This window comes from Herpailurus yagouaroundi, unplaced genomic scaffold (genome assembly GCF_014898765.1).
Source record: "Herpailurus yagouaroundi ecotype Mexico unplaced genomic scaffold, PumYag 77, whole genome shotgun sequence".
Classification (NCBI taxonomy): Eukaryota; Metazoa; Chordata; class Mammalia; order Carnivora; family Felidae; genus Herpailurus; species Herpailurus yagouaroundi.
Genome location: NW_024412388.1, coordinates 11,796,699 through 11,824,390, shown reverse-complemented (window position 1 = coordinate 11,824,390; position 27,692 = coordinate 11,796,699). Strand labels below are relative to the sequence as shown.

Here is a 27,692-nt window from a genome sequence, read left to right as displayed (position 1 = left end):
CGGTCCCCACGTCTGGGGTCTGGGCCGAGGATCCCGGCCCGGATCTGCAACTTGGGAGGGCCTGGGCGGGAGGGGGGGGGGGGGGGGGGGCTTCAGGGAGTCCAGAGGGCCCCAAGGTCCTCCCCAAACCCCTTGGGACTCCCCTCCCTTCTTCCCCGGTGCCAGCCCGGCCCCTTTAAAGACATTCCTGAGGGCGTGGCTTCGGTGACGTCACGCGGGGCATGAATGAACAGGAGCCGGTTCTCACCCAACTTCCATTAAGGACTGGGGCTGGAGGCGAGAAGTTGCGCGCGGGCCGCGGGAGCGAGCAGACGGCGAGGCGGGCGTGCGGGCGTGCGGGCGTGCGGGCGTGCGGGAGCCGGGCGCGGAGGACCGGGCCGGGGGCGAGGAGGCGGCATGGAGCGTCTGGCGCCCGGTGCCTGCCTGGCCCTGCTGTGGGCTTGTGTGCTGGCCGCGGCCGCCGCGGCGCAGGGCAAAGAAGGTGAGTGTGCGCGCGGGGCCGCCCGGGTCCGCAGCAGCCCGGGCGGCCCGACCCCGGGAGCCCGAGCCTCCCGGAGCCCCGCGGGGTGACGCTCGCAACTTTGGAAACCGACCTGGCGCCTCCCAGCCCCGGCGTGCCGGGGTCGGGAGGGCGCGCGCTGCCTTCGCGACGAATCTGGGACCCCAGCCCGGGTTACGGGGCTTCCGGGGACTGTGGGGTTGCGGCCGGGCGCGCGGGGTTCCGAGGCCGCCGAGAAGGGGCCGCGGTGCCGGCCACGCGGTCGCAGCCCGGGCGGCGCCTTCAGGAACGCGTCCCGACGGGGGCGCGAGGGTCCCCTTGGAGAATGGGGTGTCTGAGAGGGTTTCCGCGGGCTCAGTCTCTTGGTGACCTGTCCTCACTCACCCGCTGGGTCCGATTTTGCCGAGAAGCATTCCTGTGGAGGCCCCTCGTTTTGGGGAGGGGGCTCTTTGGCCGGCTAGGAGCCCCCTGCGGAAGCCCCTGCTCCCTGAGGGCTTCTCCACGCCCCCTTTTGCCTCCAGGCGGGCAGGAGAGTGCAGGGGGAGTTTCGGGCCAACCTGCCCACGCAGAACCACCCTGTCTTCCCAACCGGCGTTCCCAGGCTCGGGGGTCAGGTTCGGGGCCACGAGTGCGGACAGGAAGTCCCAAAGTCAAGCGTTCTGAGCTAGGGGTGACTCAGAACGAGGAAATGCGGCAGGTGGGGGCGCGGTCTCTCGAGGTGTGGAGCCGTCACCCCAGGGCCACCGGGGAGTCCGGGCATCCGGGGGTGGGGGACTGAATCACCCACCCCCGCCCCAGCGCTCCCTGAGCGGCGCCGGGTGAGGGGCCCGCAGACTTTGCCCTGGGCGGGGCAGGTGTGTGGATGGGGGCGTTGCCCCTCAGCTAGGGTCGCAGAGAGGATGGGGACTCCCGTCCTTGGCCCAGGACCTTCCTGTCCACCCAGCCGAGGCCGGCTTCGGTTTTCGACAGTGAGAACACGTTTTTCCCCCGTCGGCCTGGGCAGAGCGAGGCTTCCGCAGGCTCCAGCAGGGGGAAGTGTAGAGGAAACCCCAGGCCTCTGAGAAGGTTCCTTGAGCCTTGCTTTCTTTTTCTGTCTCCCAGACTGGGGTTGGAGGCTTTGCTTTTCCACGTTGGGAGGAAAAGAGGCCAGAGCTGGAGCTGGTGGAGGTGGAGTGGGGCAGGGGGTGCATCCTGTCCCAGTTCTTGGATGGGTCCGGGCTCCTGGTCCCAACTTGCAGGAGTGGGTGGCAGGGATTTCTGTGATCCCCAATACTCACCACCCCACCATCACCCTCCAGCTTTTGGTCCTCCCCCTTCTTGGGGAACTGTGCTTGGAGAGAAGGGGAGAGACAGCTGGAATCCCTATAGGCTTTTCTGGAAGGCTGTCCTGGGGGCGCGGGGATTAGGCAGAACCGACACTACCCCGAGCTGCCAAGCTGTGCCTGGAGTCCTTGGGCCCCCTATTGCCCCCTCCCCAGCCTAGATGACTAGCCACCCACCCCCTCCATGGGACTGACGAGGAAAAGGGTGTGGGCTGGAGGGTCCTGGGATGGGGGAGCATTTTTGCTTAGGCTCCAACAGCCCCTGTGGATGACTCCCTAGGTGTGCCCACGGTGGTGGTGGTGGAGGCAGGCAGTGGTGATGGCCCAGCTGGCAGTTGCTAGTGGGTTTTGTTCTTTGGTTTTCAGGCTGAATGGGGTGGATCTGCCTGGGGCAGATGGGAGTGGGGTGGGCAGAGAGAAAGACCACATGCCCCTTCCTTAATCTAGAAGACCGCTGCTCACATCCCTTCTCCTTTCTCGCCCCCTCCTTGTGGGCAGAGGAGCCGGGATGTATTTGGAGTCCCAGATGGAACCTGTTAGATCCTCAGCAGCCACTGAATCTGTCCTCCTTTTGCAAATGGGGAAACTGAGGGAGGCCCAAGCTGAGCCGTTGCCAGCCAGGGCCCACTGCACAGAGAGGGTCACATCTGAGCATCTGGCTTTTTGAGCTGCTAGAGCCCAGGGCCCCTTGTGTTGTGGTTTCATGGCCGATTTTCTGAGGAAGCAGAGTCTCTGGGCACAGATGCAGTGGTGCCGATGAGGTGGCTGATGGGAAGGGGGCTGGAGAGTGCCCAGGGGCCCTGGAAAGTCCTTGGCTTGCTTCTGTAATAGCCCAGCTTGCCCTCTGTCCTCTGCCCTTTTTTCTTTTTTCCCCACAGAGGCCCTTCCCTCCCCCTTTTCTTTAGGAAGTAGCTAGTTTTGGTGAAAGAGGGATGCAGGGAGCAGGGGGGTACCTCCAGGTAGTGCTGTGTTTTAGTAAAGAAAGGAATATGGACCCCTAAGGATGACGTCTGTCGTGGAACTGGAGGCAGAGAAGGGGTGGGGTGAGGGACTGAGGGCTCATGGATGGGCCCTGCCTAACCAGGGCCTCTCAGTGAAGGCTCCAGGGGCGGCCAAAAGGCTCCCAGGCCCCCACCCCTTCCAGGGAACCAGAGCCCTCAGTCCCTGGAAGAGCTTAGGGAGAGAGAGAGAGCCGCACCCTGGCTCCTGTTCCTGTTCCTGGTGATCGGTTCTAGGGAATTTCCTGGGAGGGGGCTATGGCTGGAAGCCCCCAGGGGAGGCCTCCTTCCTGTGTGAAGGCTTCTTTTCTTCTCAGATTGAGCCCCGTGATACTTCCAGAGCCAGGCCTGGGGCTGGAAGGGGAGTGCACTCTGGGAGGGGTGGTGGGGTTCCCTCTGTGCCAGGTTAACCCTTCAGAGCCTGAGAGCTGTGAGCCCCCTCCCTCGGGGGCATGGACTGCAGCTTCCTACCTGTCTGAGGAGGAGGGGATGTGCAGAACTAGGCGGAGGGGCACTCACTGGGGTCCTCCTACCCACCCAGCTGGAGCCAGGAACCCCCAGATCCCTTCCTTTGTAGCCAGAACATTCCGTCTGCCAGTGGGGTTAGTGAGTTTTCCAAGCCTGGGCCCTGGGCATGTCCGAACAAATCCGTGCCCCTACCCCACCCCCTCCAGCCACCCTCCTCTATCCCCATAGCCTTGGGACAGGTGCCACATCGGATTTCCTCTTGCCGGTCTGGGCTGCCGGGCCCTTCCTAGAGAGATTTGGCCCGGGTCAGCGGCGGGTGGTGGTGCCTCCCACCAGGGGAGCAAGGCATTCAGACCCCAGGAGAGGATTTCCAAGACCCTCTCTGTCCCCCTCACTCTGTACCCATCCGTGAATCAGGCCATGTCTGTCCCCCGCCTGCCCGGGCTCCACCCTTAGAGTGATTCTTCCAAGTCCTAGTGTTGAGGAATGCTGCCTCTTGAGGCCATATTCTTCATGCTTCAGGGTCCAGAGGAAGTGTGCTCAGTCCCTTCCCCCTTCCACCTGAGGATTCTTACCCTCTGAATCCGGGGACTTTGCATAGGGCTCCATGCCTGAGTTTCCCCAGCGTCCCTGCCCTCTAGGGAGGGTGGCACCGCCTGGAAGCTACCTGGACTTTACTTGGAAATGAAGGTGGGACCGTGCTGGGGTCTTGGGTCATGGCTGCAGCCACTGAGCCTGGCAGAGAGCCAGAGGTGGACTGACAGGTGCTGCCCAAGGGCAGGGCCAGACCTAGGGAAGCCCCTGGCAGTGTGTCCCTCCCCCGGGCTCCAGATGGCTCTCTAGGGACAGCATGGTCCTGGCACCTGATCCCTCTTGGGCCTGGAAGTCCCCTCTAAAGGTTTCCATCTCTGTTCCACCAAGCACCCCTGGTAGGGCAGTAGCCAGGGGTCAGAAAGACATGGCAGGCGGACCACTTTCCCAGGGAGGGGACCTTGCCAGCTGTGTGTATCTTGGGCCTCTCCTAGAGGCCCCTATGGGTTCAGAGCTTTATCCTGCCTGCTCTGTGGCTTTTGTGGTGGGGAGATCAGTTTCCAGACACCCCCGCCATCAGTCCCCCCCTCTCCTCCCTGGAGCTGTTCCCACCTGTTAACAGCCCTCCCTTCTTGGAGTGCCAGGAGACGTGTGTGTACATATGTGTGCTGCGTATGTGTGCGACGTGGCCTGGGTGGGGTTGGGGATGTTTTGTGCTGGGGGGGGGGGTGTGGCAGGAGCAGACATGGGCGCCCCCCAGGCCCACATGCCTGCTGAGGGGCCTTGTTTCAGGAAGCAGACGGGGCGGCGTGGTGTCACTTAACCCGCCCCAGCTCTCTGCCCAGCTGCTGTCCCCCTGCTGGGCTGAGCTCTGTCCTGCTCTGCCCAGCTGGGGGCAGACCGGAGGGGGGTGGTGTGGTTGGAGCCGTGGCCTGGGAGACAGGGGGCCTAGTCCTCACCCAGCCTGTTGCGTAACTTTGACCGGGTCCCGCCCCTTTCCCAGGTCCCTACTTCCCTGTCTGTCGAGGGACAGGTCTTTGGGATATAGTGACCTTGTATAGTGGGGTCTCTTTCTGAGAGCTGAGGAAGCTGTCAAGGCTCCTGGGGGGGCTCTCAGCTTTCCCACCATGGCCTGAGCCCTGGAGATGCCCCCGAGCTAACTGGCCCTCCTTCCCATCTCTTCCAGTTGTACTATTGGACTTTGCCGCCGCTAAAGGGGAACTTGGCTGGCTCACGCACCCATATGGCAAAGGGGTAAGCCTTCAAAGTCAAGTAGGGGCACGGGGATGGGGAAACTGAGACCCAGTGAGGATGGGGTCAGCCTAGATCAAATAGCTCAGCCAGAGATCGAACTCAGGGTCCCGCTTCCCACACCAGGCTCTGCCATCCAGGCTGGGTAGGCTGGGGGTTGGCAGGTAGGGGAGGGACCTGAGAGGCAGAAAGGACTGGGGAGACAGCTGAAGGCCCTCCCAGAGCAGTGGCCCTCGGATGACCCAGTGGGCCGAAGCTCAGAGGACCCCCCACCTAGTTTCCTCTACCTACCTCTTGGGAGGGTAAGGGTTGAAGGTTCCCTGTCTTCAAGGTCCCAGCCCAGAAGGTGAGAGGTAAGGGAGAGACAGGGAACAGTGGCTCCCAGGAAACTGGATCTAGTTCCTTCCTGCTGGGCCTCTCTCCCTTCTCCACCGGCTGTTACTTCCCCTTCCTGCTAGGGGCTGATTTGTTTTGCCTCATCCCCACCCAAGTTTCCTCCCCTCTGTCCTGCCCTCTTGTGACCACGATTGGTGGACAAGACACTGGGATCCTTTTCCCAGCCTCGTGTGATTTTGGGGAAGATACTGCTGCTCTCTGGGCCTCAGTTTCCCCTCTGTGTAATGGGCACTTGCTGAGTTTGTCCGGGGGCCCTGAGCCAGGGAGAAGTATGTTTCTTGGGGGGGGGGGGGGGGGGGGGGTGCCGTTCCCACTGCTGGCCAGCTCTGCGTGAGTCAGGTGCCTATCCCTGGCCACCTTAGCCCTGTGCAGGCCTGAGATGTAGCTCTGTAGATTTCCAGGATCCTAGAATGATACAGATCACCTAATCCAACCCAGTCATTATACAGAGTGGGAACCTGAGGCCCGAGGGCATTCGAGAGGGGCCTTGGGCAGCGTCATGTAGTGTAGTCCAGGCCTCTTTCCCCAGCCCCTCTGCTTTTATTCATTCATTCACTTGTTCGTTCAACAAATATTTTCCTGAGCACCTACTCTGTTCCAGGTAGGCCCTGGGGTTACATAAAAGAATTAGATGCAGTCCTTGCCCCAACGAACTCAAGAGTCTAGTCTGGGAGCCAGATGTAGGTATCAGCACGTAGGTTCCAAACGCTGTGATTAAGGGGGTATGGAGACTGAGAGGCAGAGGGGGCACATTTGTTTTTGACTTAACCCTTTCCCCTGCCACTCACACCTGTACACACACACACAGTAGATGATGATGATGATGATGATGATGGTGACACTGGCTGCCAGTGTGACAGTGCACTTCTTCCCCACACCAGACGACGTGCTTGGCATTTCGTAGACACTCTGTCATCTATCCTCACAGCAATTCTGCGAGGCAGACCTTGTCTCCCTCCTACAGATGCAGACTTTGAGGCTCAGAGAGCTTAAGTGATCCACCTGCGGTCACAGGGGACCCCCCAGACCCCACCCCCGGCTCCCAGTCCATATAGAGGGACAGGCCGCAGCTCAGCCACTTGCAGCCTGTGAGGACAGACTTGAAGCACCTCTCTGGGCTTCAGTTTCCCACCCCTATGGCGAGAACTATAAAACAGCATCCCGATGCCCCGCTCTGCCTCCTGGGCATTGCCTCTGGGCCTCAGTCTCTCCTCGGGCGCCTGCCCACACTAACCTGTCGCCCCCACCCCCCGCCCCCCTGCACAGTGGGACCTGATGCAGAACATCATGGACGACATGCCCATCTACATGTACTCTGTGTGCAACGTGGTGGCCGGCGACCAGGACAACTGGCTCCGCACCAACTGGGTGTACCGCGGCGAGGCCGAGCGCATCTTCATCGAGCTCAAGTTCACCGTGCGTGACTGCAACAGCTTCCCGGGGGGCGCCAGCTCCTGCAAGGAGACTTTCAACCTCTACTACGCCGAGTCGGACGTGGACTATGGCACCAACTTCCAGAAGCGCCAGTTCACCAAGATTGACACCATTGCGCCTGACGAGATCACGGTCAGCAGCGACTTCGAGGCCCGCCACGTGAAGCTGAATGTGGAGGAACGCTCCGTGGGCCCGCTTAGCCGCAAGGGCTTCTACCTGGCCTTCCAGGACATTGGCGCCTGCGTGGCGCTGCTCTCCGTCCGCGTCTACTACAAGAAGTGCCCCGAGCTGCTGCAGGGCCTGGCCCGCTTCCCCGAGACCATCGCGGGCTCCGACGCACCCTCCCTGGCCACCGTGGCTGGCACCTGCGTGGACCATGCCATGGTGCCACCTGGGGGCGAAGAGCCCCGCATGCACTGCGCGGTGGATGGCGAGTGGCTGGTGCCCATCGGTCAGTGCCTGTGCCAGGAGGGCTACGAGAAGGTGGAGGACGCCTGCCAGGGTGAGTGACGGTACAGGGGGTGGCAGGAAAAGGGGCTGCTGGGGTGGGGGCTGTGGTCCTGGCTTCTAGTGTCGGCTCTGGAACTGTGAGATCCTGGTAAGGTCATCCCTGCTCGGACTCTGACCTGCGGAGGGGTCTGTTAGTGGAAATCACAAGAGCCTTCCTGGTCTTCAGTTTCCTTATTTATGGTTGGGTTCACTCATTCACTGAGAAGGGACACACTGAAAAACAGGAGACTATGGAAGGTTATGAGCAAGGATTCGAGGACAGGAATGCCTGGGTTCAAATCCCAGCTCTACGTTTAGCTGTGTGACTTTAAGTCAGCTTCTTAACCTCTCTGGGCCTGGTTTCCTCATCTGTACAGCAGAGACAAACATAGTGCCCACCTTGTAGGGTGCTTATGATAATCAAATGACTTAATGCTCATGAAGTGCTTAGGTCAGTGCCTGACACGTAAGTGCTTTTAAGCGTGGTTGTTATTTTTGATTCATCCCACAAGTATAATTTAAATATCTACTATATACCAGCGCTGTGGACCCATGATGCAGTCTCTGGACCTCGTTCCATCCCTGTTAACTCACTGCATGACCTTAGGCAAGTCACTTAACCTGTCTGGGTCTCAGGCCGCTCTCTTGTACACGGGGTGAGGGAATTGGACCCAGGATTCCGTCCCCTGGCTGCACATGAACCACCTGGGGAGTTTTTGGAAAACGTGTGCCTTGAGGTAAGAGTGGAAGGGAAGTGTGAGATCTGACGTTCCCCAGGGCCACGGTCCCAGGTTCTCCTGATGAATCTTCTACTGCTGACAAGTGGAACCCAGAAAGGGGCCAATTGTACTGGACCCTGTCTGGGAACAGGGCCTGGGCATTTGTGAGCTCACATCAGGAGGCTGTGGCTTGGCATGGCCAGGGCCTGTGACAGCGGAAATCTCTACAGCAACGTGGAATTTTTTTCAATGGGTGACTTTTTCTAGAAATGGCTGTGGGGCAGGGCATTTGTGGAATGCAGGCCAACCTTTGGAAGGCCAGCTCATCCTCTCTCTCTGGGAATTTCTTTGCTGAGATAAGCGGGGTGTTGAGAAATTGGGGTTTAGTTGCCTGTAGTTATACGTACCCACTGGGTGATCTTGGGTAAATCTCTCTTCATCTCTGGCCTAGAATAGGAAGGCTTTTTACTTGTTTTTTTAGCTACAGATCCTGCAACACACGAAGTAGGTTGAAATGTTGGAGGAGACAGAAGCCTTTTCCGATCGGCTCCCTAAGCCCCTGGATAAGAAGTTCCTTTTCTGGCCATAAGCCTGTGCCTTAGTCTCTGCTCTGGCCCTTCCTGCCACCCCAGTGTCCTCCCAGCTCCCCTCTGCTGTCTGAGTCTCTCTTCCTTAGGCGGCCCCTGCTTTAGGTGACCTCGAGTGCACACTCCCAGTTTCAGACAATGACTGCGGGGTGGGGGGGCCCCCGAGGCAGCCCAGTGGGTCGAGCAGGCTCCTCCCACATGACATCCCCACACAAGAAGGCGGGGGGGGGGGGGGGTGGTGAGGGGCAGCTGAAAACTTTCCACAGGCTGGTGATTCAGGCCCTGCAGAGATAAGTGGACATTGGGGTTGGGGGTGTTCTTTCCAGCAAGGTGGGGGGCAGCCTTCCTTCCCCTAGAGGCGGGGGGTCAGGGATCTGGCAGGCTTTGTTTGTGAAGAGCTGGATGGGCCCCGGATAGGGAGGACTGGTTTCCATGAGCAAATCTTTGACTTTCCTGGTGGATCCTTCTCAACCGTGAGCCGCCCGGAGTCCTGGATTTTCTTCCTTGAGATCCCTCTACCACAATTAAAATTCCCTTCGGTGTGGTCCAGGGGCCACCGTGTGGCTGGGAACCCCCAGCCTGGCTGCTCTTTATCCCTGCGGATGTTCTCAGCAGCCCCTGACCATGATGCTGATGGAGAGAAAAACAGTGACTCCTGTAGACAAGTGATCTTCACCGGCAGGTGTGAGCTAGGCGAGCACTTTATCCGAACACTTGCTCAGTCCGGCCCACCTTGAGGAGGCTGAGGCTCAGAGAGGCAAAGAGACTTGTCTGGAGTCACACAGCTAAGGCGTGTGGTCGTATCAGGATTTGAATCCAGGTGATGCTGCAGCTCCCGGGCCGGAGGATGGGCCGGGAAATGGGGCGGGAAATGACCAGTTCCTTTGGAATCCCTGACTCAGCTCCTGGCCAGGAGACAAGCTCTCTGGGTAGTCCCTGGATGGCGGGTCCTGGCACAGGAGGGAGAGGGTGATCGGGGGCTGTTACTAAGCACACTGAAGGAGAAACAGAGGCAGGTGCAGGGCCCGCCCTCCCTGCCTGGCCCTCCACAGCGCCGTGGACCCAGATTCTCCCACTGGGGCTTTTACTGATGACAGATGGAGTCCAGAGAGGGGTGTGGATTCCCTGAGGTCACTGAGCACCTGGCCCAGGTCATCTTCAGAGTTCGCTCCTTTTCAGGGTTCTTTCCCCAGGAAGCTTGGCACTCAGGAAAGAGTTAAATGGACAACGGCAGGGAGGCACCTCCCAGGTGCTGTGATCGGACAGGTGGGCACACTGCCCGGAGAGCTTTCTGAGCTATGTCAGGAATGAGCCAGCTTCACTCCGGTCCCCCGCCTGCCCCCAGCCCTGCCCGGGGTGGGGGTGGGGGGGGGACAGCGGAGTCGCTCAGGCTGACCGTCATCTCCCCCGGGGCGGCTTTGTCTCTCCTTCCTGTGCTGGCATCGGCAGCCGAGCTGCTGGGGCCCTGCCTGGCGCCTTGGCCGTGGGCACTGCCGGCCAGGTGAGCAGGTGGCCAGCGGCCTTGGCCAAAGGCTCAGCCTAGCAGCTGGGAGGCCAGAACTGGAGGTGGGCACCGTGAGGAATTCCTTCTTTGGAGGCTCCTGCTCCTTCAAGGGGCCCGGCCCCCTGGGGATGTCTCCTGTCTAGTTTCCCTGTCACCCGGTTCGTAGGGACACCCCAGTCCGGGCACCAGGCTGAGCATTTCACATGGTTTCCTTCAGTCCTCACAAGCCCAGAAAGGCTGAGGACTTTAGCTCCATTTTATAGATGAGAAAACTGAGGCCCAGAGAGAGGAGACAGTGACTAGTGACCGAAAGAGCTGGCAGCTGGCATGAGGAGGGCAGTGTACTGTGCCCAGCTCGCTGCCCCTGGCATGTGTCCTACCCATAAACGATATGAACTTGGCAAGTCCCCTCTGGGCCTCATTCTCCCCATCTGTAAAATGGGTGGGTTGGACCCCTGCCGATCTAGTGATCAGGGTCCACCTCCTGTGACTTTCTACTGAAAGCCTAAGAACCTGGAGTGCTCGGGCAAGCTGTTGACTGGGTGACCTCACCTGGTGCAGCAAGGATCAGGGTCCTAGTGCTGGCGTCCTGAGTGGCCCAGGCCTAGTGGGGGTGGGGGTGGGGGGCCCAAAGAGGAAGGGAAGGCATCCTCTGGGCAGGGGATGGCTCTAGTTACAGTGGTCTTTGGGTAGGGTGGCCCCAGGCTGTGTCAGGGGCTGTTGGCAGAAGCCCTGCTTAGTCAGGACATGACTGATCCTCAGGCTGGCGGCTCTGTGAGCTGTTGACTCTTGGGCACGTCCCCTTCCTGGGGAGTGCCACCGGGCCTGATTTCTGCGGTTTCCTCTGGCCTGCTGGGTGGGAGCCACGGATGGGATGGGATGGCCGCTCCCCACCTCTGTGCCCTGCCTGCCCCGCCCTCAGCTCACACAGGGGGCAAATTCACACCCCGGCAGCTCAGTGGGGCGGCCCCTCCCTCCCTCTCCGGAGGTAAGTGGGTCCCCTGAACGGAAGGAAGGAGGCAGGGAAAGCAAACAGAAGATAAAAGGCTGGTGGTGGGGAGACAGCAGGAGGCGGAGGCTGGCGGTGGGGGGAAGCCAGGCTTATCTCTGGCACGGTGGAGGAATGTGCCTGAAGATAATTCTCCAGGGTGTGTGTGAAAGGGGCAAGGTGCTCGCCACGGGGACATCCCCACATGGGGCTGGGGAGTGAGAAGCCACCGGGGTCTGGGGCCTGGGGCCGACATTTCCCCTGGACAGTTTCCCCTCGTCGGCAGGGTCGATGACTCCTGGGTCACCATTTGCTGCCCGTCAGGGCAGGAGACAAAGTCCACGCGCTTTCCCCCTGAGCCTCGGGGAGGTGACTGGCCCCAGGTGAATTGCCACTATGACCTCTTGACCCCGTGACCTCGCCACTACCAGTTTGGGAGGTGGTTGGGCCTGGGGGGAGGGGCTCTGCCAGGGGCTAGATTTGCGTCACTCCAGAGGGTGTGTGTCCCTAAGTCACTCCACGCTGCCATCTGAGAGGCGGGCACGGGGAACTGGAAAAACCGGGGTGCCGCTCTGGGTGCAGCCACCGTGCCCCAGTTCCCCTGCTCGGTGGGGCCCGGGCCTACCAGGCAACCTGCACCAGAGAAGCTCTCCATAGGTGTGCGTGCCAAGGCCGGGCTCTGGCGCCGGGCGGGTGGGCATCCTGGTGCGCCATCCCTGCAGGGCCTCCGAGGGCACTGCAACCCTACTCACTTCCGTGGCGAGTGTTTAACGTACACGTCCTAGGCTTTGCCATCTTTGCGCGTTCATTCGCTCATTCGCCTATATCCATCCAGTCAACAGACGTTAGCTGAACACCTACTGCATGCCAGACCCGGGGCCGGGCCATGGGACGTATAGAAATGGGACTCTGTACCTGGTCTCCAGGAGCTGCCGGTCTCAGAGAAGTTCCTCATGTGAGCAGAAATCATTTCAAATGGAGCACGAAAGCCAGGCTGTGAATTCCCCTGAAGCAGAAAGTGTTTATCTCTCTCACTATCGTCTCCCAGATTGTGCCAGACACGTAGGAAGTGCCCAACTTCTATTTGGTAAACAGAAGATTGAGTAATAGATGCCCTAATGGGGCAGAAGAGGGCCAGAAGTTGGGCAGTCTGGGACGGCTGTGGAGAGGCGCTCAAGCTGGGTATTGAGGGAGGCATAGGAGTTCCCCGGTTGGCTAAGGGACCATGGGTGTTTGTGTATGTGCGAACACCCAGTGCGTGACCCCGTCCCCACTTGCGTGTCCAGAATGCCAGGAAATCTGACCAAGTCAGAAAGACGCGGGGGCTTGTTGGTTGGTGTCCTCCGTGCAGATTCTGGGGCGCCCCCGAGCACGGGCACACCCTCCAGGGCCCCCGAGGACAGCCCCTCGTAGTTGTGCGGCTGGAGGAGGGGGCAGCACATTCCCGTCAGGCAAGTACTTGCCCTGTCGATGCTGCCTCTCCACTGTATTATCTAGCATATCCACAGCGGAAATCTCTCCAAATTCCCTCTTTCCTGCCGGCAGCAGTCTGGCCACCCCCGGGCTCTGGGGCCAAAGAATGGAAGCTGACTCTTCCCCCCACCCTCCACCTTCCTCCTCTTGGCACAGGGCTGGGGGCGCTGGGGAGCAACCGCCTGGTGGGGAGTGGGGGCACGGGGTGGGGAGGGGGGGTTGCAGGTGGCTAACACCTTCTGGGTAGAACCAAGCCTGAGCTGTGGGGGTTTGTGGGCCCCTCCCCAGCCTGAGGGCCTGGGCCGGAAGGTGTGATGGTGGTTCTAGGGGCCCCTGAACATCCCCACTCCATTGGGCCCAGACACCTGGAGCCAGTACTTACCCAGCGCACAGGCCCCTCCAGGGACAAGTCAGGGGACTTGGGGGAGTGAAATCCCAGCATAAAATGGCCCAGCTCTCTGGAATTTCGGTTTTCCTTGAACATTTGGGGGAGGAGAGAGCTATTTTTGTGATGTAACAGATACATAAGGAGGAATGCAAAACGCATGTGGATTTCTGAAGTACAGTAGGAGGCTTGGTTCCCCAGCCAACACTCCGGGCTCGATTCTGCCTTTCCTTTGCATTGGCCATTATTGTGCCCAGGCTGAGAAAAGAGCTTTGTCAGGGAGGTGCCCCCCCCCCCCCGCTGCCCCCATCGCCCCCCAATCCGCTACCCTCAGCTGCTCTGAAATTAGTCTTGGGATTTTCTGGCTGTTGAAGCGGGTCAGGACTCATCTCCTGTCTCTTCGGGCTCCTTTTAGAAATGTTGATTTCTCTTTGTGCTAAATCAAGATGTTTGTGGGAGGAGAGGGGCTCAAAGTCAAGCGTCCTGGGTTTAGGTTTTGGTTTCGTGTCTTAGGAGCTTGTTGACCTTGGACACGTGGTCTTGCCTCTCTGGGCATCAGACTCCTCTCCCCGAAAGTGGCATGAATGATACGGGGCGCCAGTTTAACAGGCTGGTGGTGGGGACTAGGAGTGTCAGATGCTTGCTGGGCCCAGGAGCTGCACACAGTAGGTGCTCAATCAGCGGTCCCTGCTAGTGACTGGGGCTCCGGGCTCTGCAAGAGCGGGCGTTGGGTCCCAGGCCCCCTCTGTCTGCTCTGCGGCCTGCGCCCTTTCAGGGCCCGGGCTGGGGTTCTGACGTGACAGCACGTGGAGGAACGGGCTGCCAGCGTGCCCTTGGAGTCCTGTCCCCTGACTCCCAGTCCTGCTCCCCTCCTCCTCTCACACAGGGAACGGGACAAGGAGGGAGACTCTGCCCAAGAATTTTCTTGACAGTGCGGATCTGACCGTGCCATTTTGCTCTCTACATCAAACCTTCAGTCCTTCAGTGGCACTCATTGTCCCTAGGATAAAGTCCTGGCTCCTTGGCCTGGCATTAAAGGCCTTTCTCAGTCTGGCCCCTGGAAACCTGTCAGCCTTAATGCCTCCTGCCCCCACTCGTACTTTCTGTGCTTTCTGTGTTAGTCCTGCTCTTTCTCGGCCTGACCCTCCTCCAACACTCCTGCCCCACTGAACTCCTACTCAGCCTCTAAGCCCCAGCTGAACTGTCCCCACTCTGACTCCTCAGACCTTAGCTCTTGCCCGCCCCAATGACAGACATTATCGTGTGTTCCTGTCCCCTGAGTTCAGGGGCTTTGTCTCATCTCGGGGTTCGTGCCACAGAACAAAGAACGTGGCACTAAGGTGGGAGGTGTCTCAGGACATTGTCCACAGAATAAGCTGGAGGGAGGTACAGTCATGGTAGGGCGGTAGAAGAGGTTGTAGGAGAGGGTGATCCCACCCCACCCTGGCCACTTGAGCAGCTGCCTAAGCCCTGGGCTGCCCTGGAGAGTGGGCCTCGTGTCTGGGCAGCTTCCTGCCTAGGAAGCCAGGAGGGGGCTCGGGGCAGGAGCAGGACAGGCTGGTGGGAGGAAGAAGCCTCTGGAGTCAGGTGCCTGAGCCCCTAGCCGGCCTGGCCAGGACAGGACCCTCCCCCCAGGGGGAGGAAAAGCTGCTTCCTGGCGGCCCTCGTGAGTGGCGGAAATGACTCGATCCTGGAGGCAGCTCCACGGAAGATGCCGGGGGAGGGGGGGAAGGAGGGGACCGGCCTTTCCTGCTTCCTGGCGGGCCAGCCCCGGAACAGGAAGGCAGTCGGGTCCTGGGGTGGGGGAACACCTGCAGGGGTGGCATCCTGAGCGGGTGTGCCTGGCTGATCAGCTGAGATGGTGGTGAGAGTCCGTCCACAAGCACCAACGGTGTGGATGTAGTTACTGCCCTGGGCAGCTTGAACCTTAGGTGGGGACCCCTCAGGCTGGTCTGCACGGATCAAAGGAGAGGAGGCAGGCGGGCAGCGCGCTCTGTCCGGGGCCGAGCCAGGTGTGAGGTCGGATTCTCCGGAAGCCAAAAGGGGAGACGGAAGCCTTGAACGCCAGGCTCAGGTGTGGCCCTTGTTTCGAGAGCAGGTGGGGAGGGCGCGGAGGTTCGGAGCACAGGGGCGAGGCACTCGTTGTAATTTTAATTTAATTGTTTTAAAATTTAAATCCAAGTTGGTTAACACGCAGTGTAACAATCACAAGATGTTTCTCCAGAGAGAAAACAGGCCCACAGGGGTGTGTTTAGCAACTTGCACGGGGTCCCCTGGCAAGGTCCCACTAGAGAAGCCGCTGAGGGGGTGAACTGTCTCTCCCTGTGTCTGCCAGCCTGCTCCCCTGGATTCTTCAAGTCCGAGGTGTCCGAGAGCCCCTGTCTGAAGTGCCCCGTGCACACCCTGCTGTCCCCCGAGGGGGCCACCTTCTGTGAGTGCGAGGAAGGCTACTTCCGGGCACCGCAGGACCTGCTGTCGATGCCCTGCACTCGTGAGTCTTGCAGCGGGTCGGGGAGGTTGGCCGGGGGGCGTGTGGCGTGCCGGTTGACATGTCCAGGCTCCCGGGGCCTGAACTCTGCCCTCTGTGCAGGCCCGCCCTCCGCCCCGCACTACCTCACGGCTGTGGGCATGGGCGCCAAAGTGGAGCTGCGCTGGACACCCCCCCAGGACAGCGGGGGCCGTGAGGACATCATCTACAGCGTCACCTGTGAACAGTGCTGGCCCGAGTCCGGGGAGTGCGGGCCCTGCGAGGCCAGCGTGCGCTACTCCGAGCCGCCGCACGCGCTGACCCGCACCAGCGTGATCGTCAGTGACCTGGAGCCGCACATGAACTACACCTTCGCGGTAGAGGCCCGCAACGGTGTCTCGGGCCTGGTGGCCAGCCGCAGCTTCCGCACTGCCAGTGTCAGCATCAACCAGACAGGTGAGGGCTGGCCCGGCTGTGCCTCTGAGGCCATCCGGGATGCGGGCGGGGCTTCCGGAGGGTGGCCACCCAGGGTGCAGCTGTGTCCGGAGACGGGCAGCAGCAGGTGGTTAAAGTCATAGTCTGTGGGGTTGCTTCCGAGCTCTGTGACCTCTCTGGGCCTCAGTTTCCTCACCTGTAAAATGGGAGTAGTAAGAATAGAGTTATTGAGAGGATTCAATAAACTGTTATATATGAGGCTCTTAGAACAGTGCCCAGTCCACAGACAGGTTATACCAAGAGTCCCCTGTCGCTTTACTTTATTATTTATGCACTCGTAAATATTCGTAGGGCACCCCGAATGTACCAGCCCACTGGATCCAGCGCCTGCGGCTCTGTGCTCTGGGGCTGGAAGTTAAGAATCCCAGCTGGGGGGGGAGGGGGGCACCTGGGTGGCTCAGTCCGTTAAGCGTCCAACTTCAGCTCAAGGTCATGATCTCACGGCTTGTGGGTTCGAGCCCCATGTGGGGCTCTGTGCTGATGGCTCAGAGCCTGGAGCCGGCTTCGGATTCTGTGTCTCCCTCTCTCTGACCCCTCCCCCGTTCACGCTCTGTCTCTCTCTGTCTCAAAAATAAATACACATTACAAAAATTAAAAAAGAAAAAAGTAGAAAAAGAAAAGAAAAGCCCTGAAAGAACCAGGGCTGTGGGTGAGACTGGGTCTGGGTGCACTCACCCCCCTGCCCCCCACCAGCTCCTCACACCCTTCCCCCCTGCCACCGTCCTGCCCAGAGCCCCCCAAGGTGAAGCTGGAGGGCCGCAGCACCACCTCGCTGAGTGTCTCCTGGAGCATCCCCCCACCACAACAGAGCCGTGTGTGGAAATATGAGGTCACCTACCGCAAGAAGGTAACTCGAAGGGTCGGGGCTGGGCTGCAGGCAGGGGGACTGGCTGGTCAGAGGTGCTTATCACATCCTGCACATGGGGACACTGCGGCCGGGGGTTTTCCCAGCAGTCACCTCTCCCAGGCCAGCACAGCAGAGTGTTGGGGGAGAGAAGACACAGTGCGCTGGAATTTTCAGGAGAGAGAGTCAGGATGCAGGCAAAAACCTGGTCTTGGGGGTGCCTGGGAGGCTCAGTCGGTTAAGTGTGGGACTTCGGCTCAGGTCATGATCTCACGGCTCGTGGGTTCGAGCCCCGCGTCGGGCTCTGGACTGACAGCTCGGAGCCTGGAGCCTGCTTCGGATGCTGTGTCTCCCTCTCTCTGCTCCTCCCTGCTCATTCTCTCCCTCCCCCCCCCCCCATAAATAAATGAACATTAAAATAATTTTTTTTAAAAGGCTGGTCTTTAAAAAAGCCTGACCCAACCTGGTCAGACAGACCTAGGTGTGAGTTTTGGGTCGTGCACCTGCTGGCTATAACCTTGTGTGACTCACTTCGTTTCTCTGAGCCTCAGTTTCCTCGTCTGTAAGAAGAGTGTCGAGTGTGCTAGAGAAAGTGAGCCTCCTTGCTAGGCTGGGCTGGGAGTGGTCTCTGGCGGGCTGATACCCCTGCTCTGCCCTCATCATCGGCCCCTCTCTCCGTGGCCACCCCCAGGGGGACTCCAACAGCTACAACGTGCGCCGCACCGAGGGCTTCTCCGTGACCCTGGACGACCTGGCTCCGGATACCACCTACCTGGTCCAGGTGCAGGCGCTGACGCAGGAAGGCCAGGGGGCCGGCAGCAAGATTCATGAGTTCCAGACGTTGTGTGAGTTGGGTACCGGGAACGTGGGCCCTGAAACAGAACAGGTGGGACATCTGGGAGGAGGAAACGGATCAGAGAACTTAGCAATGCCCCCCTCCTGGTCAGCCTGGGCCTGGGATAGCCCTGTGTGGGGGTCAGCCCCAAGTCTGGGGAAGGGGCGGAATTGAGGGCTGGGGGCGGGGGACCAAGGACGTGCATTCAGGGCAGTATTGTGAGAAGGAGGGACGTAGGGTCCGGCATTGGCAGACTCGGTTCAAATCCCGTGTCACCGAGAGAGTCCCACACACCTGGAAAACTTACTGTTTTCCCTGGGGAGGACCTATCATTTGCCATCTATGAAATGGGAATAAATATTCTCATGCACCGTCACAAGTAAAAGCATCCAGCACATGTCTCGGGTCCCTCAAGTGGCCTTTGGGTGCAAATCCAAATCCACGGCATTGCCGTGATTTGGAGCGTGGGGGACTCCCTTGACATCAGCTGGTTTTCCCTGACAGCCACGGAAGGATCTGGCAACATGGCGGTGATTGGTGGTGTGGTTGTTGGCGTTATCTTGCTTCTGGTGCTAGCAGGAATCGGCGTCTTCATCCATCGCAGGTTAGTTGGAGCCCCGCCCGGGCTTCCCAAGGGCTGAGGTGGGACGCAGAGGGGGCGGGAACCTCAGTTTCCTGTCTGGAAAATGGGGCTGATGGTAATCGAATCCCTGCCTCCGGGGGGCTGTGAAGAGGCAGGCAGCCGTAAAGGGCCCAGCACAGCGCCTGGCACGCCGCGGGAGCTCAGGACGTGGCGGTCGTTATCTTTGCTCTTGGTAGTAACGGTGTGTCCACACTTCCTCTGGACACGCAGGCAGGAAGCTCTGGGAGCTCTAATGAGGAAAGCCCTCATTATGGCCACTTAAGGGGCCATTATGGGGCGTAGATCCCAAGGAGCGAGCCCTGCTTGCTTGCTCATTTCCTCCCCGCCTCTCCCGCTGCCTTCCCTGCACCCTCTGCCTGCTGAGCGGAGTGCTGAGCTCACCAAGCGCCCAGAGGGGAGCAGGAGGCTCCCGGCCAGAGCAGGTCGCTGACCTCCCTGTGTGTTTGGTTCTCCGGGGGGGTTCTCTCAGGAGGAAGAGCCTGCGGACCCGCCAGTCCTCCGAGGACGTTTACTTCTCCAAGTCAGGTGAGAGGCAGCACCCCTCCATGCCCCACCCCGCCATCCCCGAGCTCTGTGGTGGAGAAGGGGACAGCCTTGCAACCAGGGCTCTGCAGTGGGCGGCTCAAAGGGGCGCGGCCAGGAGCTCGGTGGTCACGTGGCCTCCTCCCCTTCCACTTGGGTGACCCCTCCCCAAACTGTGACCCCGCCCCTCCTGCTCCCTTCCAGAACAACTAAAGCCCCTAAAGACGTACGTGGACCCCCACACATACGAGGACCCCAACCAGGCTGTGCTCAAGTTCACCACTGAGATCCATCCATCCTGTGTCACGCGGCAGAAGGTGATCGGAGCAGGTGAGTGCGGCGCCCCAGCAGAGGGGCCTGGGACCCGGTTGGGAGCGCCCGATTCCCCGGGCTGACGGGGTGCTCCTCCCACCTTGTCTTCCTTCAGGGGAGTTTGGGGAGGTGTACAAGGGGACACTGAAGGCATCGGGGAAGAAGGAGGTGCCCGTGGCCATCAAGACGCTGAAAGCTGGCTACACAGAGAAGCAGCGGGTGGACTTCCTGAGCGAGGCCAGCATCATGGGCCAGTTCAGCCACCACAACATCATCCGCCTGGAGGGTGTCGTCTCCAAATGTGAGGGCTGGCACCAGGCTGGAGACGGGAAACCACCACCCGCCCACCTCCCCCCCCCCCCCGCCCCGCCCCGGGCCGGACCACCCATGGCAGGGGTGGAAAGGGGCTGCTACCAAACAGGGGCTCGGTCCGTAGCTGTGCCCACCCCCCACCCCCAGCGGTGCCCCCTGTCCACGACTCTGGCCACCCCCTCAAACCTGTGTCCACCCTCTGCAGATAAGCCCATGATGATCATCACTGAATACATGGAGAACGGGGCCCTGGACAAGTTCCTTCGGGTGAGGATGTGGGTTGGGGTAGGTGGGGGGTCCAGGGCTGGTGTGCCCAGGGTGCCCCGGGGGGCTCGGGGGCTGGTGGCTGAGGGCCTGTCCTCTGGCAGGAGAAGGATGGCGAGTTCAGCGTGCTGCAGCTGGTGGGTATGCTGCGGGGCATCGCGGCCGGCATGAAGTACCTCGCCAACATGAACTACGTCCACCGCGACCTGGCCGCCCGCAACATCCTCGTCAACAGCAACCTGGTGTGCAAGGTGTCCGACTTTGGCCTGTCCCGTGTGCTGGAAGATGACCCCGAGGCCACCTACACCACCAGCGTAAGTGCTGGGGCCGCTGTCGTCCCTGGGGATGAAGGGCTCGAGGGCGAAGCAGCCTTCACTCTGGGCACCTGGGCACAGCCCTCAGGAGACGAGAACACTCTAGGGAGCGTGGAGGAGGGGCCCTGACTAAATCTGGCCTGGCTGCCAGAGTCCTGGGGCTGGCCAGAGGGGCAGTAGTGACCGGGCCTGGGTCTCCCACAGGGTGGCAAGATTCCCATCCGCTGGACGGCCCCGGAGGCCATTTCGTACCGCAAGTTCACCTCGGCCAGCGACGTGTGGAGCTATGGCATCGTCATGTGGGAGGTGATGACCTATGGCGAGCGGCCCTACTGGGAGCTGTCAAACCATGAGGTAGGCCCCCTCGCCCTGCCCACCCTCTCCTGAGCTGAACTGAAACTCTTTGCCTGTTTCTGAACTCCAGCGGCTGGGCAGAGAAAAATTTTGGGGGCTAATCTTCGTCTGGTGCATTCAGTAAATGTTTATTGAGGGCCTAGTATGTGTCAGGCCTTGTGCTGGGCTCCAGGCCCAGTCCCTGATTATAGTCAGTGGAAGGACAAGGAAACAAGCTGATGGAGGGGTGGGGGGGAGGGTGTCTGCGTTCCTGCGTGTGTGCACCCGCGTGTGCGTGTGATATATGCGTTTGTGTGTGTGTGCGTGCACATGCCTGGTGCCTCACGCAGCCTGGAGGCTGAGACACGGAAGGGGAAGGAGGCGTGTCTAGCTCCTAGCTGAAGGAGTGTCTCCTATAGATGTCCCGAGACTGGAGGGAGGCTGGCTTCAGCCTGGGGCGCCCTGGAGGGTGCAGGGTCAGGAGCCCCTTCCTCCGTGGGGCTCTGGAGACAGACCCTTAGCACTAGCCCTCTGTACCTCTGAAAGTTGTGGTCTGAGTCAAGAAAGGAGGCCCATCCCCTCTGTTTCCGGGGCTCCCCTTCCCTACTCTGCCCACCTGCATGTACGGGGCCTTCTCGGGGACCCTGCCCAGATCTGGCACCTGCGAAGGCACGCCTGACCATCCTGCCTTCCCAGGTGATGAAGGCCATCAACGAAGGCTTCCGGCTCCCCACCCCCATGGACTGCCCCTCCGCCATCTACCAGCTCATGATGCAGTGCTGGCAGCAGGAACGCGCCCGCCGCCCCAAGTTCGCCGACATCGTCAGCATCCTCGACAAGCTCATCCGAGCTCCCGACTCCCTCAAGACCCTGGCTGACTTTGACCCCCGGTTAGTTCCATATCCTCTGTGCATGGCGGCCCCTACTTTTGACTCCTGAGCCGCTTCACTGCAGCGGCCGGCCAGGGCTAGCGGACAGGGGGCTCGGCACTTACACGGGGGCTTTACTTACACCGGACAGGGGCTCAGGTAATGCTAATGGACGCCATCGACATATATGGGAAATGTGTTGGGCAGTGTGCGCCGTGCCTAACATGTTTTAACTCATTCAAACAACCGATGAGATGGGTCCTGTAATTATCCGCCTTTTGTTGATGAGGAAGCTGAGACAGGGCGATTAAGTGTTTTATGTGCTGGCAGGTGGCCAGGCTGGGGCTGTGCCCCCAGGAACCTGAATCTTAACATTTCATTATTTTGTGGTTATTGGTGGTGGCGTTGCCAGCGGGGGTAGAGGGGGGCAGCAGGAGCCGTGAACGCTGAGGGCTCGCGCCGCGCCAGCCTGTCTCCCTGAACCCTGCCTGATCTGGCTTCCCCGTTGCCCAGGTAAGGAAACTGAGGCACGGGGCAGCTGGGCGAATTGCCCAGGTTTAGGGAGCAGCAGGCTCGGAGCCTGGATGCGGCAGTCCCTCACTGGCAGGTGGGTGCTTCCTGTTGCAGCGTGTCTATCCGGCTGCCCAGCACCAGTGGCTCAGAGGGCGTGCCCTTTCGCACGGTGTCCGAGTGGCTCGAATCCATCAAGATGCAGCAGTACACAGAGCACTTCCTGGCGGCCGGCTACACCGCCATCGAGAAGGTGGTGCAGATGACCAATGAGTGAGTCTGGCCTCCCCCCCCCCCCTTCTCCCCACCTCCCCGCCGCTCCCCCTTACTCTCTCTTTCTCTCTTGGGGGAGAGAGGCTTCACAGGAAGGGCAGAACCAGGCTGGCAGCCAGCAGTTCTGGGCACTCGTTCCTGGCTACCCCCTCCCCCCCGTCTTCCTGCATCTTTTTTTTCCAGAATGGGAAAATAATAGTAATTGTAATAAGAGCAGTGTTTATTGAGGGCTGACTATGCGCCAGCTGTGAGCCTCAGCACTTTGAATCCGTGTGCATGCTAGCTCGGCAGGTGGGTCTTGTCAGTGTTCCCGCCAGACACGTGAGAAAAGGGGGTGCAGAGAACGGCAGTGACTTGCCCAGGGTCCCATGGCCACTAGGGGAGCGGCAGGATTCCAGCCCTGGCCAGTCAGGGCCCAGAGCTCAGGGACCACGGAGGTCATTCGTGGAGAAACTGAGGTTCAGAGGGGTTACGTGGCCCACTTCAGGGCACAGGGTCTGTAGCTGAGACTCTGGGGGAAAGAAAGGCTTGTCTTCACAGCTGGTGTCTCCTTGAATTTCCTGATTGCCTTGTGAGTAGATGTTACTACTTCCCCCATTTAGCAGGTGCAGAAACCGAGGCTGCCAGGTTATGTAGCTTGCCTAAGGTCACACAGCCAGGAAGGGGCAGCATTCCTGCCCAGGATGCCGAAAAGAACCGGGCAGAGCCCTTGGACTTCACGTCTCCCCAGGTGGTTGACTCTGGGCCTGCAGTCCAGCCTGACAAGAAGTGCCAGTTGCCCCGGCCCTGGCTCAGGGCACAGCCCTGTGTCAGGCCGCCCTGTGGGAGCTCTGCTTTCCCCTCCAACATCGGGGAACTTTCCCGGCATGGCCTTGGCTCGGACACCTCTTCCTGCCCCGCCGGGGAGAAGATATTATCCTCTTAGCCTTTTGTGCCTCCAAAAATAGCATTAGGTCCCAATAGCCCAGCTCGTAGAGGGTCCAAGGTCAGGGCCGGAATGGGCCCTGGGGCTGGGAGGTTTTGGGAATCACACGGAGGGGTCAATCTGGGCCTCCCACAGTTCGGGGTCACAGAAGTTCTGGGATCTGGGCCTGAGCAGGAATATTCTCCAGGGGCTTTGAAGACCGCTCAGCTGGGCTTCTGATGGCTGGTCAAAGCTTCTTCAACCAGGCCACGGCCCATCCCAGGGGACGGGGAATCAGACAGGGACAGAGCTGGCCGGGGGGAGGCCTGGAGACGAGGAGAGAGGAGACGGGTCCCAGGAGATTTTTGTTGCCAGCCAGCGGCAGGGTCCCAAGCTCGGGCTGTGCAGTCACACTTTGGCTTCAGGCCCCACATCTGCCGCTTCCTCGCAGGGGACCTTGGTCAAATTAGGGTCCATCTTTGGGCCTTGGTTTGCATTTCCCTGCTGTACAGATTGCATGGGTGCAGTTCAGGTGACAGCACATGGCAGGCACCCCGTAGGGGCTTAATCCACATCACTCTCCTCTCTCCTCCACCCCCTCGCTTTCCGCCTGAAGCCTGTGGGCAAATGCCAGGGTTCCTGGGCCCCCTCCTGGACCAGCCCCTTTGCCCCTCCAGGGGCTCCCACCAGGGACAGCACAGATTCTCTTGTGGGTGAGCAGAGCTGAGGGCAAGGTGAAGTGCTTACAGGAAACACATGTTCTTAGAAGCTTCCCGAAATAGCCCGGGGTGCTCCTTGGCCAATTCCTTTCCCACGAGCAGGGACAGGGCTATCTGGGATGGAGGGAGGCTGTGTGTATGTGTGTGTGTGCATGTGTGCTGTGTTTTGAAAGGCCTGAATAAAGGCAGGAAGCCATTCCATGCTCCCTCCTCCTCCCACCAGCTCGGTGGTGCTCAGAGCTCAGGCCTGTGTGACTCACCACCACTGCCTCCTTCTTGATTTCAAATAAATGAAATGAATGGGGATCTTAGAGCACTTTTTTTACCCTGAGGGTTGTGTCTACACATGCCGTGAGTCCCGGTGGGAGGCAGTGAGCTGGTCTCAGAACTCAGCACTTTCCCCGATGGGGTCGGGGTTTAGGCTCCAGTGTCCCTTCCCTACCCCACTCTGCTCCCTCCCAAGGAGCTGGCTGCTTGTTCTCCTGCGGTCCCACGGCGGCCACCTTTTCTCAGATCGAGCGTCCACCACACTATCTTGGAGTTGCTCGAGGGTCTTGCTAGACTAGTGGTTCTACACGTCTTTTGAGGAACTAAGGAAGTAGGGGACGTTGTGCCCCAGGAAAACGCCCTGTCCCGTGTCTGGGGTGACACAATACAGCTTTCTGTGACAGCTGAGGCACAGGCCGATGGGGCTTATGGTCTCTTCGTGCCCTCAGCGTGGGCTTGTGCCGACGGACTGTTTGCTGAGGCCACGGATCATTCACATGCGAGGCTCCAGGAGCCCTCTCTCACTCTTTGTGGCCAGGCCAGCACACAGTAGGCAGGGGAGGTGTGGCCTTTGAATTTCCCAGGACCGGGTTGGGCTTGAGAGACCTCAGAGGAGAGGTACCCTCCGTCACGTGTCTCCCTACCCCCATGATGAGAGTCGATGGGAATGGCAAGAGGGAGACTGAGGCTGAGGCAGGAACAGGCTTGGGGTGGTCTACAAAGGCCACAGGCATCAGCGGGTCTGTGATTCTCATCTTTTGTGTCTCTGGTTAGCAAATGAGGCAGGGAAGGTATCGGGGTCTCTTTTGTGTTGAAAGAGGACGGAGCTGGGGTGGGTGGCTCAGGAGCATCTCACCAAAGCTTCCCATTTTACATATAAAGAAACTGAGACCCAAAGACAGGACAGGACCTGCTCAAGGCTTTGATGAAGTCTGGGACTAGAATTTGGCCTCTTGCCTCCCAGCCCAGGGTTTTTGTTCCCAGGTGGGTCTCGGGAACAACCTCCGCTCCCACCCTGTCAGATTAACTACACCGATTTGGGAGAGGGGCTAAGGGTGGCCCGGGGAACTGGCTCCGTGTCCCCCAAAGCAGCCATTCACTCATTCAGTAGGTACTCCTTGAGGACCTACTGTGTACCAGGCCTGTCCTGGAGCCCAGAGGACTAGGTCTCTGTCGGAACCCTCCGAGTGCTCACATAACCCCCTGATTCTTAAACCATACGTCAGGGTCTTTGGGACTCTATAAAATGTAGACTCCCTGCCCCACCTGGAGAACTTCAAGGTCGGTGAGTCTGGAGTTAGGCCCGGGATCCTGCCTTTTTAGTAAGTGCCTCCTTCCCGGGTGATCCAAGTGCTTCCCTGGGAGCACACTTTGAGACCTATAGGTGTGGGGAAAGCAGAGCTGCGTTTTCAGCACCCTTAGCTGTTTCGGTCAGAATGGCCCGCGGTGCTTGGTCAGGACGTTCTCCCAGGTGTCAGACTTCTGGCCTTCCTGCCGTGGTGGGAGCAGCCAGCCCCTGTTGGAGGTCCGTGAGCCACCCTCCCCGCGCCCCTGGGGTCTGCCCTTCCCCGCTCAGCACTTCTCCGAGGTCTCCCAGAGCCTGTGGGAAAGTCATGTCTCCGGAATTGCAAACAGGAGCTCGCACCATATAATTAGTTTCATTTACAGCCAGGAGACGGCCCATAAAAACCTGGGTGTTTTCATGGGTTTGGGCTGGTGGGTGCGGGTGGTGGAGGAGAAAAGTCCCAGAGTGAGCAATAAACATCCTGCTCCAGGGCTCCTGGGAGCATAAGTGGTTTTATAAGAGGATGGAGAGGCATGGAAAGGGGGGTGGGAGGGGGCTGTGGGCTCCTGGGCACGTCTTTCCATCTGGCACCCATGCCGCTTTTCCCCCTCTCTGCCACCAATTTCTGGGGTCTGCCAGCCTTCGGCTAGGTACTCATCCCATTTTACAGGTGAGGAAATTGAGGTTCCTAAAGGGAATACACCTGCCTCAGTGCGACCTGGTCACCTGACTGGTGACCCGCAAGCCCCTCCCATTGGGAGCCGGCAGAACTTTAACCTTCGAGGTCCCGCTGGGAGCGGTTCCTGAGTTCTTCCTCAGTTGTTAGCAGTGGGCACCCGGAGGGAGTGGGGGTGAAATAAAGCGGTGGCTGGGAAGAGACCTTGGGGGGAGAGCTTTGAGTAACACCCCTAGAGGGTCCCTGCCCCCTGCCCCCGCTCCTCTGCAACTGATGATGGTGTCGGTGCTGCCTGGGGAAGAGGACAGACCCAGAATCTGGTTTGCGGCTTGTTCAATTTCCAGCTCTTTCCGCCTCCCAGCTGTGTGATTTCACCTCTCCGAATCTCAGTTTTCTAATCTGCAAAATGGAGATGTAAAGAGCACCTGCTGTACAGATCATTGTGCAGATTTGATTGGGGGGGGGGAAGCTTCTAGAGGTTGGTGCTTCTGTTCTTTATGGGTACTTAAGTTTATTTATTTATTTTGGGGGGCAGGGGCAGGGAGAGAGAGAATCCCAAGCAGGCTCTGGGCTGTCCGCACAGAGCCTGACGTGGGGCTCGAACTCACCAGCCGTGAGATCAAGACCTGAGCTGAAATCAAGAGTCGGACGCTTAACTGGCAGAGCCCCACAGATGCCCCCAGAATCAGGGCTTCTATCGCTTTCTTAACTTTGTCGATGTTAGTGAGCTTTCGGGATGTAGAACCTCCCGTCAGGCCTCTGCCCCCTCCGTGCCCCCGTCTTCTCCCCTACCTCTCCCCAGCCAGCCCCTAACTCCCTCCCTTCCTCACCCACAGCGACATCAAGAGGATTGGGGTGCGGCTGCCCGGCCACCAGAAACGCATCGCCTACAGCCTGCTGGGACTCAAGGACCAGGTGAACACAGTGGGGATCCCCATCTGAGCCCCAGCCGGCCTCGAACCCCCTTGGCCAAGAATACTTGAAGAAATGGAGTGGCCTCTCAGCCTGCTCTGCACTGGGCCACCAGGGACCTTATTTATTTTTAGTTATTCCGTATGGATGCCACCCTGAGGCCTCTGCTGGGGGGGGTGGTGGTCTTGGACGACACCTTGGCCTAAACTGAGGAGACGCTCAGGGACCCCGAGCTGGGGGCCTGTTCATCTACGAAGGACAGACTGCCAAGCACTTAGCAGGCACCCCCATGGCCCCAGCACCCCCTGGGGCAGGAGCCCCGCCAAGGCATTCAGACAGACACACAGGACATTTCCAAACTGACCTCCCCTTTGCTGTCTTGGGAGGTGGAGGGGAGGGGTAGCCTGTGGCCATGTGAACAGGGTACCTCAAGTCCCACCCACGAATGAGAATCAGACAGCCAGCAAACTCAGCTGGGCAAGACCCACGGTGGTTCCCCTGTCCCTCTGGTGCCTTCCTCAGCCCCCCAGGCCCTGTCCTCAGCCCCAGCGGGCCAAATCTTGCTTCCCCGGGGCCCTCGCAGGATGCTTGGTTGTGTTGAGGTTTTTTTTAAATATATATTTTATATTTTGTGGAGAGTATGTGTGTGTGGCAGGGGGCCTGGCCAGGGCTGGGGACAGACGATGGCCTGTGTCAGACATTCCCAGGCTGGGGGCCGGTCCATCCGGTCTCCCTCCCCTTTAGACAGCATTCACTACTCTGTCAGTGTTAACGATTTTGTTTTGTTGGGTATTTTTTTTCGAACCTTAATTTATTATTATTTTTTTTATATTTATTGTTAGGAAACGACTTATTTCTGCTCTGGAATAAAGTTGCAGATGGTTCAAACTGA

At 59.6% G+C, this 27,692-nt stretch overlaps 1 protein-coding gene and 1 long non-coding RNA gene across 2 annotated transcripts; one reads left to right on the top strand and one right to left on the bottom strand.

Annotated features, from left to right (window-relative positions):
* The first annotated feature begins 308 nt into the window (after positions 1-308).
* EPHA2 (EPH receptor A2) lies at positions 309-27,692 on the top strand. The gene is made up of 17 exons (XM_040462334.1): positions 309-481; positions 5,005-5,072; positions 6,732-7,401; positions 15,380-15,535; positions 15,635-15,967; positions 16,738-16,853; positions 17,542-17,695; positions 18,190-18,289; positions 18,798-18,853; positions 19,055-19,180; positions 19,278-19,463; positions 19,680-19,741; positions 19,843-20,052; positions 20,257-20,406; positions 21,082-21,275; positions 21,882-22,037; positions 26,725-27,692. Exons 1-17 carry the CDS (start codon positions 397-399, stop codon positions 26,828-26,830), a joined length of 2,928 nt encoding a protein of 975 aa, XP_040318268.1. The 5' UTR covers positions 309-396; the 3' UTR covers positions 26,831-27,692.
* On the bottom strand, positions 7,395-13,106 carry LOC121021716 (uncharacterized). Its single transcript, XR_005786665.1, has 3 exons — positions 13,042-13,106; positions 12,102-12,192; positions 7,395-7,622 (listed from the first exon to the last, which is right to left on the bottom strand). It is a non-coding gene; the product is annotated as an uncharacterized LOC121021716 (long non-coding RNA).